Here is a 15772-nt window from a genome sequence, read left to right as displayed (position 1 = left end):
TGCCCCTCTCTCTCAAATAAATAAATAAATCTTAAAAAAAAAAAAGTTAGTCAAGAAGGTAAAACCCGTAATAATCACAGAGAATCTTCTATTCAGGCAGAGTGCTCTGATCTTTATATGCATCACCTGCTTTAATTAGCAGGCAACACGGACTATAGTTCCTTGAGCACAGTTATATACTAGACACTATGCTCTGTCATATAATATTTCATATTATATTGTGCTCAAGTCTCAAAACAAGTCCATCACATAAGGAAGTCATCCCCAGTTTCCAGGTGAGGAAACGGAAGTTGAAGGGGTTTCAATCATTTGCTCCGGGGAATTCACAGCAGGACAGGGTGTGTCAAATGGATCAAATGCCAACCCTCATGGTCTACATCATGATCGCTGGTCACACAGCTGAGCACTTCTGTCAAAACTCATCCAATGGTACACTAAAACTTGGTGAATTTTATCAGATGTAAACTGTATTTCAATTAAAGCTGAGTTAAAACAGCGGGGACCCTGTCCTTACCATGTGGGCCATAAAGAGTGGCCATCTGCCACTCCTGCCTGCTCAGCTTCCATCTCTTTGTGAGTTTCCTTTGAGGGCAACCTCCCTCCTCCCTCTCAGGTGATGGAGTTGAAAAGAAATGGGCCCCACTTCCCAGCTTGGGGTTCACCACATGACCCTGGCCTCGCTCAGTAATGAATCATATTCCTCTGACAACGACCGGTTCAGGGATGGCCCACTGACCACCCAAGCCAGACCAGAGGAAGACCACCTGCTGTGGACTTCCACAGAAGTTACAGGAAAAGGAAGCCCTATTTCTGGGAGGTCCGTTTAGCTGGTTCAGCAGATTTTGGAGCTGCAGATGGCCACCTTGTTGGTACCTGGTGAGAGCCCTCCTGAGGATGAAGCCAGAACAAAGGGAAGCTGAGCTGAGACAGGGCAGCAGCTTCCTGCTGACACTGCTTGAGTACCTAGATCCAGCTATGCCTGAAGGCAGATGTACTCCTGGACTTTCCAGTGACACCAGCTAATTCCCCTTTCTTTTTCCTTAAGCCAACCTAAGTTGGGTTTTCTGTCTCATAACCAAAGAATCCTACCATATCACAATGCCTTTAAGAAACAGAAAACCACCTTGCCCATCCGTGTGCACGTGCCCTATAGCAAATGGAGGAAAGAGAGAGCTGTATTCGTATGAGGAGGATTACAGGAGCTCGACCAGGCTTTATACCCACTGTCACTTTTAATCACAGCCTCATGCTCATGCTGCCGAGGACAGCATGAGGCACTGCGTGTGGTTATGCAGGGAGCCCACGCCTGCAAGCCGAGCGGTTCTCCGGCCTCCCCTCCTCTGCCTCACATACAGGCTGCTGGTTTGCATTTTTGAAAGTTTTCCCCTTTTTCATAGCAGAGGCCTTAATCATGGAATCCTACAGAAACCCCTTAATACACAAAGCCAATCATGCTACAGTTATGTGGAGGGCAGGGATGCTGGACACCCCAATCACCTTGTGCAGCTCCACCTGGGCTCCGGAAAGCAGAGCCCGCACAGACAAGACTGCCAGGTGCCCAGCATCCAGGGCCCCTTCTTTGAGTCTGGCAGGACACACACACTCTGTTAGCTTTTGGTGACAGATCAACCGCAGGAGCAAATGCAGGTCACACACGGACCCTCCCAGGGACACCGGAGCCGGCGTGGCAGCGTCCGCACCCCTCCCCCCCACCCCTTCCCCCCGCCAGGACTCACTCAGATCTAGCACATCATCCGTTTTGATCAGGTCCTCCTCCCGCGTCAGGGGCAACTGGGTTTCGGGCTCCCCTCGCAGCTGCAGTGACAGGGAACGGAGCATGAAGAACACCCGGATGGCCTGGACAGAGTTCAGGAGCAGAGGAGGATGAAGCTGGAGTTATTTAGGTGAAGTGCTCCATATGGAGAAATCACACAGTCTGTCACTTTTGATTTAAACAAAACAAAACAAAGTCCACTTGTCCCAGTATCACGGCTCTGGTGTTTTCAGAGCAAGGCCAAAAAAAAAAAATCAAAGGGTGCAGCCTGTTTTTAGTTCATAGGTTTAGGCCACTTCACCTCAACTGAGCACCTGTCATTTGCCAGGAGCTCTCTCCTAGTGCCATGTGACCTTCATGACACCCCTGCTTAGCAAGCAGCCGCATTTTGCAGACAATGCACTGGGACCCAAGGAGGCTAAGTGAACCGCCCCAGGTCACACGGCTAGGGAGGGCTAGAACCAGGCCTCTTCCAACTAAACCAGCACAGAATTTGGAAATCCGTATCACAAGTAACAGTGTTCCCATGTCCCGCCTAGTGAATGCAGGGGTAGGGAGGGCAGAAGAGGGTGAGATGCTCGTAGGGTTCGCAGCCAGCCAGACTCCGTTAAAATCCTGCCCCTGCCCCTCCCGGGGTGAGCCCGTTCACAGCAGAGTCTCAGTGTGCTGTGGATGAGACAGCAGGCCTGGGGCCTGGCTGGTGTGCCATCACATCAGTGCCCCAAGCACCCTCAGGCTGACCCAGCCACTTCCTGGGGCCAGAGAAAGCCCCGCCAGCACAGGGATTCCTGGCCCATGGACGAGGTGTCTGCGTGGAGTCCGGTATGGCCATCAGACGTTTCCAGAGAGCAGGAAAAACACAGAATCCCAGGCCCGGACCCAGAGAAGTTTGCGCAGAAAGCGGCTTTTACCGAGGACCCAGCCTGCCGTGAGTGCACCTGACCCCTGGGTCCTAGACTGGGGCTGAGGGGCCCACCGGCAAGAGTCTAGGAAGCGGAGGCACAGCCCATGGGAGAGGCCACCTCCATGCCACCTTCCCCGACACACAGCTGATGGGCCTACCCGAGGCACACGCCTGAGGGAAGCAGCTCTGGAGTCAGACACGTGAGGCCTGTGTTGGACTCACCAGGCAAGGCCCCTGGCCTCCATGAGCTTCGATTTCCGCATCTGTGAAATGGGGCGGTAGTCCCTGCCCTGCAGGCCTGCTAGGAGGCTCTGAGATAGTGTGGGGGGGGGCGAGGGGGGAGCAGCCCGCATGTGTTCCGTAAAGGGGCCGCCGTCCTTTCCTCCAGCCACTGGATAGCTGGGCACGGGGGAGGGCATGGGGACAAACCACTGTCGCCACTGGTGAGCCACACAACGATGAATTCCAGCCCACTTTTGGTCTTCTTGTTTACAGTCCTGAGGCTACAGGCCTGGCCCACTGAGAGGGGAGGCCGCCCTTCCTATGACAAGGTACCTCCCAAAACAAAGCGGGTGGGGGGGGGGGGCGGCAAATTCCTGCCTGCAAAGAGCAGGCCTTGCATGGACTCCTGCTGACCCAGGCAACAAGGATGCCCACTGGCACATTTAAACCCAAATCCGGCCTTGGCCTGGACCTGGCAGGAAACCTGAGCCACTGCCTCCATCTCCTAATGGAGAAAACTGGAAGAACAACCCTACCTCCTGGATGTATGCTGAGGTCATGTATTCCCCCTTGTCCACCAGAAGCATTAGAGACAGATAAGCCTTTATATTATAACGATGGGGGTGGTAGTAGGGATGGCGGCATTAGTATTGATCTGATTGTCCTTATCAGTTTTTTAAAGTACAGCCTTCCTAAGACATTTGCGACAATCAGGAAAAAAAGGAAGTGCCTTTTCATTGTTTTAAAAATCAAAACAGCTTTTATTTATTAAGCACCCACTGTGCGCCAGGCACCGTGCGCACCTTACTGCAACGTAAAGCTGTTATGCAAGAAGAAACGGAACTGGGAGGGGCAGAGCGATCCAAGTTCACGCTGCTCGTGATGCCTGAGCTGGGCTTGGAACCACCAATGTCTGATGTTTTTGTCACTTAACCAAGCCCACAAGGACACTCGCACGCATGCACCAGCCCGAGTGCAGAAAGCCTGAGACGCGGGTGGCCCCTTGAACTATATGGCCATCTGAGCTCTCAAGTAAGGAATCATGGCCTCGGAACTGAGGAAAAAGGCCCATCGGTCAGGTCCAAGCTGAGTGAATGCTTCATTTCAGTGTCAAAAATCCATTCCTCTTAAAGGTTCTGAAGGCAAAGAAATCAAGCAGGACACTTGCTGGGGGGTGAAAAAAGAGGAACATGTGTGCTTTTCTAGACCATCACTCTGAGAATCTGAAACCTTCCAATACAAAAGGAGTTCGGAATTTGGCTCCTAGTATAGACCTTTTTGCTTTTGCTCTGGAAGCAACAAATGGAAAATATTTCCAGAAATACAAAAAATAATGACAATAATACGACAATAAAAATATAAAGAATATAGAACACACTGACGAGCCCCACAACTTCGGGAATCCACGAAAGAGAGGTAAAACACCAGGATGAGGGTCCTCAAATTCATCCCACAGCCCCCTAAACAGTAAGCGCCCCCCCTCCCCCCTCCCCGCCGCTTACCCGAGACCTGCCAGGTACTGGCGGGGCTGGACCGTGTCATCTCCCTGAAGCCTCTTAACGACCCTCCGTGGTTCCCATTTTACAGACGGGGAACCAAAGCCCAGGGATGTGAGGCAGCCTGCCCACAGTGACTCAGCTAATAACCGGACTCCAAAGTCTGTGTTCTTCCAGCCACATGCCTTTGCCTTCAAAAGATTTAAGGCTGGGGAACCAGGCTTTTATTGAATGCTTCTCTTTACTTTGCCAAATAAACATGCACTTTAAAAAGTATTAAAAAGGAAGAAGGAATTATTGCTTTCTGATGCTTCCACAGAATGCCAGGAAGACGGACTCTGGAAGCACACACTAGCTTTGGCAAGGGGTGACAGCTGAGCATGCTGAAGTTAAAGAGGCTCATCCCGTGTGCTCCAAGGCACCTGGGAACAAGCTCTGCAGCAGGGTCGTGGAGAAGGAAGCGGGGTCATGGGAGAGGAGTCCACTACAGTGGGGCAGGATGGCTTCAGGGTCGAACAGAACTCGGCGAGTGAGTTACATGAATTCCCTGAGCCCGGGCTCGAGTTCTGGGAATGGAGTACCCACCGGCCCTGATCTTGGGGCCTCCCTGGAGGTGCACCCTGAATCAAGAGCTCAGGTCCAGCCCTCTCTCTGCTTCCCTTGTCACATTTGCAAGCCATGGAGTTCGGGGGGCTGTCACCCAGATGAGGAGCCCACCAGGCGTGGAAGTGGCTGTGAAAAGCCAGTCACTCCTAAAAGGGTGCCGAAGCAGTGTCACGTGGGCCCGCCCTGCCCTGAAAGCCCCTTGGCAATATGGGGAGCGTCACACAGAAAATGTCCGTGCCCCCTGAACCAGAAATTCTACTTCTGGGAACTTTTCCTAAAGAAATAAGCCAAAAGAAAGAAAACCCTGTATTCGTGAAGCTGCTCAGGACAGTTTAGTTGAAAATAATATAATACTGGAAGCAACCAGAATGTCTAGCAGCAGGAAAATGCCTAAGTTACGGCAGAAGTCGCCAGATAAACTTTCACGCACCAGTAAGAAATGTGACTGAAATTAAAACCGCATCCCAGCACAGAAAGCTTCTCACTGTACAAGGGAGAGAGGGAAGGAAGAGACTGGAAGGAAGACCACAATGCACTCTTCCTACCGGCATGAGACGATGTGACTGAACACAAAGACAGGGAGGAGACACGAAAAGCGTCTAAGCTTTCTTTGTTTAGGGTGATGAAATCACGGGAAATTCCCTCTACTTTTGAAACCCTATGAGATGTGCTTTAATGTGTAATATGCATCCAAAGAATAAAGAAAAATATCCTATTTCCTTGCAGGCAATAGCGATAAAAACAAAAACTGTTTGTGGTTTTACGTGGGAACAAGGAACAGAAGTCAGGAACAAATAAAATTTCACGCGACTATATTTATTTCCTACTGACTTCCAAGATTATCACAGACGGCCAGTGGCTTACATTCAGATCTTGAGATTCACCAGAAATTCCTCTCCCTAACTCTCTTCTCTACGCTGAAGCTTCAGTAGATGGCTAAAAACTCTCTTTCTTTCCCTCCTGAGACGTTAGACTGCTCCACCCCTGTTCAGCCAACATTTCCTGAGCTCTTCCTGCCTGCCGGGCACCTTGCAGTCCCTCTACCTTATCTACTTTGGCCAGGAGCTGAGAGACAGGACGCACTGAGGCTCAAGGAGGGTAAGCAACTTGCTCAATGTCACACAATTGGAGCTGGGATTGAACCCTGGTTGGTCCCACGAGCCTGTGTTCTTTCTTAACGGCTTCTCTCAGCTGCCCCTGGGATAGGTCCAGCCCACGTCCCCACTTCTGCTTCCATGTTCTCATCAGATCCCAGTAGTTCCTAAAACCTTCATTTCAACGTGAATTCCCCTTATTAGCTGGCATGGCTCAGTGGCACTCTTGCTATTTTGGTCTTATATTATTTGTTCACGGTCTATTCTTGCATTTTGCACAGTGCCTGGCTCCTAGAAAAATGCTCAACAAATACGTTGAATGAAAGAATAAAGAGTGTGATTTGCAAAATGCAAGAGGGACACCATGACTTTCAGTGTCGGATGCCTCCCCATGGCCTGAAAGGCCTAGCCATCCTCCTGTCCTGTCCCCTCCCCTCCACTCTGCTCGTCACCTGCTCCTTGAACACGCTATACTCTTTCGCATCTCGGGGACTCTGCACTCACTGTCCCTTCGGCCCTGTTCATTTCTGCACCATCTGGCATCAAGTAAGCATCCAGTGGCTCTCTGGTGATTGGATGACTATTTTACAGGTTAGGAATGATGTATTAGTAAGGGTTGTTTGAACTTCTTTAACAAGTCCTCAAGGAAAACGAAAGGTGGGATTTCTGAAAAGTGTCAGCCTCCTGAAAGTTAAAAAAAGTCTACTTGGTGGGAAAAAAAAAAAAAGGGAAGAAGAAAACGTTTGAATCCAAAAGGATGAAATGGAATGTTCTTTGGATACAAGCAAAGAACTTGAAACAAACCACATAAGCCCTCAATTGCTTGCTAAACCATACACTTCCTTTAGCTCAAATTCAAAGCACACTGCTGTGTTCTGATGTCTGAAATGGGCTAAGGAGCTAAGCTTCTGGATGATTCTAGAGAGCTGCCTTGAAACAGGAACTGGACTGAGGTGAGTGGTCAAAATCCCCCTTTAGAAACTGATTCCTGAAGTCAGGGAAGCTTCTCTAAGGTAGATGGCTTCACTTTGAGATGGTCAGCGCTATTCTATATATTCTGCCACCTTCTCCCTTGCTCTAAACCCAGGGACCCTGAGACTTGAGGGTTGATCGTATAAACTTGTCAGACAAAGGCTGAACGAGTGACTCCAGGGAAGCCCAGGCATTCCTGGGAGGTCTCTGTGCTTCACGTAGCAGTTGCGCTATGCATCTCATCTGGGGAAAGGGAGGTGGGCAGCACGGCCCTGGGAACTTACAACCAAGTGAGATGTCAGGGGCAAAGGGAAGAAGGGAACCCCTACCCTCGAGAACTTTTACTGGCTTTCTGTGCTCTGCCCTTCACTGAGTCCCCGCAGTGACTCTGGCAAGGCAGGTACATGCTGCTTTGAGACGGGAGAAGGAACCCCAGAGCCCAAGCGACCCTCCCTTTGCCATATGCCTTGGCCCTGAATTTCTCCCATCCTCTCCTGTAGATCAGGACTGTCTGCACCAACCCAGCAGGGCCTGATGCCAGGAAGTAGCTAACAAGGTCAAGGTCCTCAACGGGCTCTAAGGCCCCAGAGATCAGCCCCCTCCAGCCTCATCACTTCCCACAAAGCCTCCCTCACTGTGGGCTGCAGCCATGTCCCCTCCTTGGAGGTGCTGGAGTGAGCCACATCTGTCCAGGCCTTTGCCTTTCCTGGCTGCCCAACCTATCCCTCTGCCACCCATTCTACATCCCTCCCCAGGCAGGAGGAGGCGCCTGACCCCATGTTCCTTTAGCGACAGCCTCAGACGCACAGACTGGCAATGCTCCCTTTCCTACCTTGTCCTCTAGACTCTGACTCCTTGAGGACAGACATGTTAGGTCCCTGCTGTCCGGCACCAAGCAGGGCTAGTAAATACAATGAAGGGAGTGGTGGGAAGCAGGCCACACTGCCTGCAAGGAGTCCTGGCTCTGCTACTTATGAGCTGGGGGACCACGAGCCAATCACCTGACCTCATCATGCCTCAGTTTCTTCCTCTGCAAGACGGGTTCATATAATGCCAACTTCTTAGGACGGTTGTAGAATTACATGAGGAGGTTCACATAAAGGACTGATGGGAATGACTCACTTGGTATCAAAGAGGAGCTCATCTAAGTGTTGAGAAAACTGGGGGCCCAGGGACCAAAAAGAAGGCAGAGGGCAACCCAGAGCGGCAGCTCTCCCCATTCACAGCCTTCCGGACCTCTGGCTCAGGGGACGAGGCGGGCCTCGGGGACAGGACCTTCGCTCTAGCCTCGCCACGGAACATTTCCGAGGCCAACCAAAGGCTACAGGTGAGCATGCCTGCCCGTGAAGGAATCGCCAACACAACCCATGTTTGTCAAAACCAGCCCTGTGGTGAAGCCGGGGCCAGTGATGCCCAGTGCAAACAGTGCCACCCACAAACATGCTCATGTGCCCGGCCACGGGGCTTGCAGGGCTGGCTGGGAGCACGAGGAAGGCGGGTATCACTGGCTCAGACAGGGTGGGTCCTGTGGTGAGGTCTGCGGGTTTGGTCAGACAGCAGGGAATGTGCGCTGACTTAAAACACACAGGTCGGACTTCCTCTGCATCCCCCTCCACCCCAGGCCTCCGAGGCCAAATCATCGCCTGGGTAGAGGAAGGCCACGGAATCCTCCTGTTTGAGGCAGATCCAGCAGGTCACTCCTGCTTCTCAAAATCCCAAAATTAACACCTCTGCCGCTCTGGTTAGAACGGGGATTAGCTGAGAAGAAGAGGGCAAGGAGCTCATCGAATTTATCCCTTCATGTCTCCAGGGAATGATTTTCTAGGAAGAGGTGATGGTGCTTTCTAAGAAAGAAACTGATCTTACGCGAGAGATAAAATACTGTGAACAGCCCTGCGAGACTGCTTCAGAAAAAGTGCTGATAAGGGACGCACACTCCAGCAAGGTTCTGAGAACTCCTCTGCTTTTCACACGTGGGAGCGGACTGGCAAGAGTCACAATCTCATTTGTGTGTGCCTCGCACCCAGATCCCTCAGATACCTTATCAGCACACCACTGCTCCATCTCCGGGGGTCCCGAGCCTCCCTGGGAGAGGATTTCACACCAGGGCCTCACCTGCACTGCCTGTTCTCGGCTCACTCCCCCAGGTGCCTGGCAGCAGCCCAGAGGTGTCCCCCCGAAGAGCCTGGGGCCGGGGCCCTGCTCTGCACCAGCCAAGGCAGCCTGCCTGGCCCTCACACAGGGGAATCTCAATCCTGTTTTAGCCAAGGGCAGCTGGCCTTGGGAAGTTCCTCCCGGTGGCAGGGCGCCAGGGGGGTGTCGTCCGCCCCCTGTCCCGAAGTGGGTTGGAAGGCGGGCTCTTGACCTGGTCAGCTGGCGGCCCAGGGAGATGGGGGTCCCGCCCGCACTTACCCGCCGGGTCTTCTCCACATCGCCGCACGGCAGCCGCTTTACAAAGTCAATGCCGGTCAGCGGCGTGCCCGTTGGGGGCAGCAGGATGGAGGCGTCCATCATGAGATACTCCACATTCATGGGCTTCATCTAGAAGGAGAGACATTGTAGGAAACCTCACCGAAGGGAGGAAGAGCATGGGGCAGGTTACCCAGGCCCCTCGCCTGTACCTGCGCACAGCTAGTGAGTAAAGCAAGCCCACATTAGGGCTGGCATGAGGTCTCAAGGCAGCCAGGCGTGAGAGACGTGAGCTGTTGTTTCCCAAGACACAGACCTTTCCTTCCCTTGAAGTGACAGCTAAGACACTCCTGGGAAGCTGCCTCCGTGCTGTGAAAAGCTGCACTCTCCCACCGGCTCACGCCCCTCCGGCTCACACCCCTCCACCCAGCAGGGAGCGGGTCCCTGACCACAGCCCGCCTCCCTCCCTTTGTGCTGTCAAGAATGACGACAGCAGACTAGTGATGGCAGCTCTCAGTTATCGTTTATCTAGAGTGGGCTACAGACTGTGGGCAGGCGCTGACCTACAGGCTTTGAGTGCGTGATCCTCTTTAATCCTCCCAAAGACTCCAGAAGGGATGTTTCCTGATCCGCTCATGAGAAAACGGAGACTCAGCCGGCAGGTGGCAGAACTAAGACGCAGACCCAGGCCTGCCCTGCTCCAGACCCCGTGACTCCTGCCACATGACCACCATCCCCTTCCTTCCTCACCACCTTGCTGTCTTTACCTGGGATCATACAACAAAGTCACTTACTGAGCATGTACTAAGTGCCAGGCGCCCGCAGGGCTCACCTCCTGCTGGACAGCGATGTTGATGCTGTTCCTTATTACAGAGGGGGACACTGACCTCAGAGGAAGGGCGTATGCCCACAGCCCCTGGGCCACAAGGGAGCACAACTGTCTGCCTGCTTCCACACCACCTCCGGGAAGCCTTCTCCGATTACGACAACATGGTATTGACACCTCCCCTCCTGGAACTCTGCTGCATCAGTACGGACATTGAATGTGCACGTGTTGTTGGACACGGACACTTCATTTCCCTGACATCATAAAGGAATGACATTTCACAGGGTACATTTCCTACAGAATTAACTTTACTCCTCCAAGCATCACATGCTTTTTTGTGTGTCTTTTTGGATTTTTATTTTTCAGAAAGTGGGCCTTAATCATATTACACTCTCTCCCTCTCCTGGAACATATAGCTGACCACATGGGGCAGTTGTGGTGAAGGCCCAGCTGTCTGGGCTAGGGAGCCAAGGAGACACTTAGTTTGTGCTGCTTGTCTTTTTCTTTTAGCCACCCCCCAAAGGCCTGGGGTCCCCCATCCTGAGCCCCTTTATCCCAGGACCGGGTGGCGGAGCCCTGAGTCCCACCCCGGGGCCGCCCTTGGCATTGCCTTCCAGCCTGCCCACCGTTCCCTAGCAGCCCCCCTCCGCTCTGCCCCACCTCCCTCCACCACCTTCCCGGTGAGCAGTGCTGACGGCTTCTGTTGCACTCATTACACCTCTGCGCTAAATAGGAGGTGATAAGAGAAGTGAACAAGGGTCTAACATGAAGGCATGGCTTCAGTGCAGGGGTCTCCATGAGCACCCGAGGGCCTATCTCCACTTCATTTAGCTCAGCGGCTGCTTTCCTCGAGTCCGACCTCAGGACTGACTTTCAGGTATGGGGGCTGGGGATGTGTCCCCTCTCTATTTCTCTAGGGGGCCAGGCCCTGTGCAGACCACACAGTAAACATGGGACAAGACACACAAGCACAGCCCCAGAAGCTCCCCATGGCAGGAGGGGGAGGAAGCAGATATTCCTTGTGTGCACACCCCACAGGAGGCGCCTCCTAGGTACTTCAGACCCAGGCGCGTGGTTTGGGCCCCATCTTACAGATGGAAAAAATGAAGGCGCAGAATGTAAGCAACCCACTGAAGGTCACGCAGTTAGTAACAACAGCAGAGGGGCGCCTGGGCGGCTCAGTTGGTTAAGTGTCACACTCTTGGTTTTGGCTCAGGTCATGATCTCAGGGTTATGGGATCCCGCCCTGCATCAAGCTCAGCGGGGAGTCTGCTTGAGACTCCTTCCCTCTCCCTTGGCCACTCCCTCTCTGCTTCTCCCCCTGCTCACACACACACCGTGTGTTCTCACTCTCTTTCAAATAAATAAATAAATAAAATCTTAAAAAAAAAAAAAAGGCAGAAACTGAGCAGGGGTTTAGGAGCCTGAGCTTTTCTACACCATCAAGCGACATAGGAGACTTAACGTTTCCAACAGGAATCCAAACTGTGGAGAATTACATTGCAGAAGGGGACATCACAGGGGCAAGATGAAATGGTAGCTAAGCCCCAAATCCACTCCACTCTAACTACCGGTCCAAAGAGTAGAAGACCGAGACAGCCTTCCAGGGGCTGGGGGAATAACGGGGAGCAGCGGCCATCGCCAGGTGTGAGGCACATCCGAGCAGCCTGTACCTCACCAGAGGAGGCCTTGGGCGCTACTGGGGTATTTCTGGAGATGATCTATGCCAGTTTACAATTTTCCCTGGAATAGGCTCTGCAGAGGCCTTGGAAGTGCCGAGGGCGAGGATGTGGTAAGGGCCCAGCAGTCCATACCCGGTGAGATGGGCTTGGGAGCCAGGAGACACTTAAAGCAAGCTGCTTTTGTCTTTGTGACACTTTAGACACTTAGGTTTACTATAAACTTCTGGAATCACTTCATTTTTTTTTTTTTTTTTAAGATTTTACCTATTTATTCATGAGAGACAGAGAGAGAGAGGCAGAGGGAGAAGCAGGCTCCCCAAGGAGCAGGGAGCCCGATCCCAGAACCCTGGGATCATGACCTGAGCCAAAGGCAGACGCTTAACCGACTGAGCCACCTAGGCGCCCTCACTCTTTGATGAGCAATGTCCATGAAAAGGACATTTATCATCTATTTACTGAGTGCCAACTAAGGGTCAGACGATAGGGATGCACAGAAATGAACAAAACAGAGAAAGCTGCAAATCTTCTAAACCCATCTTTTCCCATGACTTATGCCTGATGGACAGAGGGAAACAGGGCAGACTCTGGGCCAGTGCTGTGGATTCAAGGATAAGCAACATGCTGGAACATTCCGGTGGCACAGCAAAGAAGGGCAGGGCACTGGAGGCAAATTGCTGTGCTTTGGAATCCTGGCTCTGCACCTCCCTGGCTGGACAGGCATGGGGCCTCACTCAACCTCTGATCCTTGCCTCCTGATCGGGGTGATAGGAGTCTATGCTAGCAGCCCCTCCCATCAGGTTGACAGGGGCAGTAACAGAATGAACACATACAACGTGCTCTACACTCCTGACAAGGCACGAGTCCTCAAAGATTATTCGTATCAAAGTGAATCTTTCCGACCCATCTATGGCACAGCCCACAAAGGGGAAGTGGGGGTCATCTGAAATTTCACCAGTGGCGGGGATCAAAAGGCACCATTTCCAATTCACTTCCCCACCAATCTCGGTCAGAAAGGCCCCAGTTAGAGAGCTTTCTCTCAGTTTCACCGGATGAGCCATGCAGGCAACCAAGTGCGTCCTGGCCCCTCACTTACTGTCATGCTCCTGTACTCATCTTCAAACATGTCCAAGAAAATTTCTTCTCCCTAAAAGAGGAAGGGAGAGAGATTATGCATATTTTTTCCATAAACACCAAATTATTATAAACTCCAGTTTATGGCTGTTGGGGCCATCTGGTTCTCATCAGTGAGTTCTTGTAAATCACCAGGAAGTAAGACACACACGTGAACACGAACACACACACTCAAATGAAAGCCCAAATATCATATTCCACCTCTCAATGTTTCTCTTTTTTTTTTTTTAAGCATGTGCAGTTAGATTCCTTCTGTCAAGGCAGCTAATTAAAACGACAACAAAAGTAACACCATATATAATTAAACTATAAAAGTGGGTGAAATTGCGAGTGTTTCACATCATCTATGTGTTGAGAAGGGTTGGAGAAATGCAAAGCCTGGTTCAGGTGCCATGTTAAATCTATGAGGCTCCACGCCTCAGAAAGGAAGCGTATAAGCATACTTAACACTAAAATTACACAGCTTGTTCCAGTCATTTCTGAGGCACACCTGTAAGGCTCTGCAGTTCTGCAGGGCGGCGGTGGGTAAGACTCTGGCTCTGAGACACGCAAACCAGGGGCCCAATTCCAGCTTTACCTCTCAGAGCCTCTCTCTGGTTCGCTGCAAGACTGGAATGACAGCCCATGTCTATGCAGGTCACTGCGAGGATGACGGGAGTTAACTCGAGTAAAGTGCTGACCACAGAGCCTGCCACTCAGTCGGGGCTGGTAAATGCTAGCACTCATGGTCATTATGGTCACCCTCAGATGAAGCACAGCTAGGGAGGGGAGTGGAGATTCAGCTGAATGCATCATGACTATTCAAACTGTCCTGTCTCACTCCTAAGTCCTGAATCTCTCTCTCTCTCTCTCTCTCTCACACACACACACACACACATGGTCAGGATGGGAAAAGGAGCAAGTCCTTTATATATTTTTCCAGTTGAAACTTGAATACTCTTGCATGGCGTAAGAACCACGTAAGAACCACAAAAATCACAATCCTGAGAACGTCCAAAAGCTTCTGAGATATTATACTTAGGGTATAACACTTATGGGACAAATGAACAATCTGGGTAGGGAGAAGAGCTACAATTCAAATATAGCTCTCTTTTGGCTAAAGATATACCCTCTGGGAAAATGCCTACCTATATATCTCTGTCTTTCTGACTTTGCAATGCAAAGGCTTTCTAGGGGGGGAAACAAACGAAGAGCCGTTATCCTGGAAAGAGACCCAAAGATGACTAATGCAGCCGTGAGGCTCCCACTCTCTTCTGGGCTTTGCTGAGGACTTGTATCCTCGCTCAGAGGCCAAGCCCCTCGGTATGGCCTATGGGAGCCTAGGATCTCCTCCCCCACGCTGGGGGCCCACAGTGGTCCACCCTCATCTGGGCACGTCCACCATGTTGCAGCTGCATGGGGTCGTCTGCGCCTGGCTAGGTGGATTTCCAGATTATAAGACCTCGCTTTCTCTCAACGGACACCGACAATAACGGACAGTGGCTTAAAAAGCTTCCTGCAAAGAAAAGGGATCTGCTGCATATGTGCCTATGATTCACGGCAGTTTGTAGAGACTACAGATAATGAAAGCAGGTGAACAACAAGAAGATGGCAGCGCCGACACCTTTCCTCCTCCAGAGAGGTTCTCTGTATCAGCCAAATGACCATGGGAAACCCTGGCTAAGTGGACCTGGGGAGACCTGACGTGGAGGTCAAAAACTTGGGGAGCTACAGGGCCAGTGTGAATGTGGATTAATCCATCTCCTGCTGACAGATGATGTGCTTCCCTAAGAATATATCACGCTTTAGATATAGAGCAAAATAAAACCATCACAGTGAGATATTTCAAAACTAACCATCTGGAATCTGAAGAGGACATCTACAAATTCCCCGGTGACTCAGAGTCCTGGTGGCCCTTTACAAATCTTACTGAACTTAATGATAAAGGTTTAGAAGCCTGTATGAGGTGTCTTGGCATACATGTCTGTAAATGACATACATGCATAAAATTCATAAGTAATTCAAAAGTTATTTTATATGGAAGACATACATACCTCATGCATATATTAATTTACATATGTAATAGTCCCGTGCATGCATGTAATTCACATTTATATGTAGATTCATCAGTAAACAAATTCATATATCATTGATAAACAAACTGTCACAGACTAGGGGTGAGTCCTCAGAAGGGGTACCGCTAAGAAGAGCGCAGGGCCCGCTGCTCGGGGGTTTGACATGGCGCGTGCTTAGTACGCACGGGTACAAGAAGTCACCACAGACTTGTGATCGGTATGTGCGCACGCCTAGATACTACAATCTTGTGTCTGTGATGCACACCACACTGCCTTCCCCTGCGCTCTGGCCACTTACCTTATAAAAATGCCGCACTAGGTGAACGCTTTCTTCTCTTGCGCCCTGTTGAAAGAGGGAAGGTGGGAAGGAGGAAAAAAAAAAAAAAAGTTCCCAATCAAAAAAAGGGGGTGAAAAAAAAGGGAGGGGGGGGGGGGGCTTAATCTCTTAAAAAAAAGGGGGTGTTTTAAAAGGGGGGGGGAGGGGGGGGGGGGGGGGGGGGGGGCAGGCTAGCTTAAAATAAAAATGGGCAAAAGAGAGGGGATTCTGGAAAGTTGTTAACATACAGTTAGGTGGGGGAAGCGGGTTATAAAACATGGCCATG

General features: G+C 51.2%; 1 protein-coding gene across 1 annotated transcript in view; it reads right to left on the bottom strand.

Annotated features, from left to right (window-relative positions):
• Positions 1-15772, bottom strand: part of CLEC16A (C-type lectin domain containing 16A) — a 145709-nt gene that overhangs the window by 46337 nt on the left and 83600 nt on the right. Inside the window, exons 16-19 of the mRNA XM_044915263.1 lie at positions 15469-15513; positions 13079-13129; positions 9481-9609; positions 1737-1857 (exon numbers count right to left, since the gene is read on the bottom strand). Of these exons, the coding sequence (XP_044771198.1) occupies positions 1737-1857; positions 9481-9609; positions 13079-13129; positions 15469-15513 (346 nt within the window). The remainder of the gene's footprint in view (positions 1-1736; positions 1858-9480; positions 9610-13078; positions 13130-15468; positions 15514-15772) is intronic.

This window comes from Neomonachus schauinslandi, chromosome 5 (assembly GCF_002201575.2).
Source record: "Neomonachus schauinslandi chromosome 5, ASM220157v2, whole genome shotgun sequence".
Lineage (NCBI taxonomy): Eukaryota > Metazoa > Chordata > Mammalia > Carnivora > Phocidae > Neomonachus > Neomonachus schauinslandi.
The sequence above is the reverse complement of the archived record's forward strand: the minus strand, read 5'-3'. Positions and strand labels throughout refer to the sequence as shown.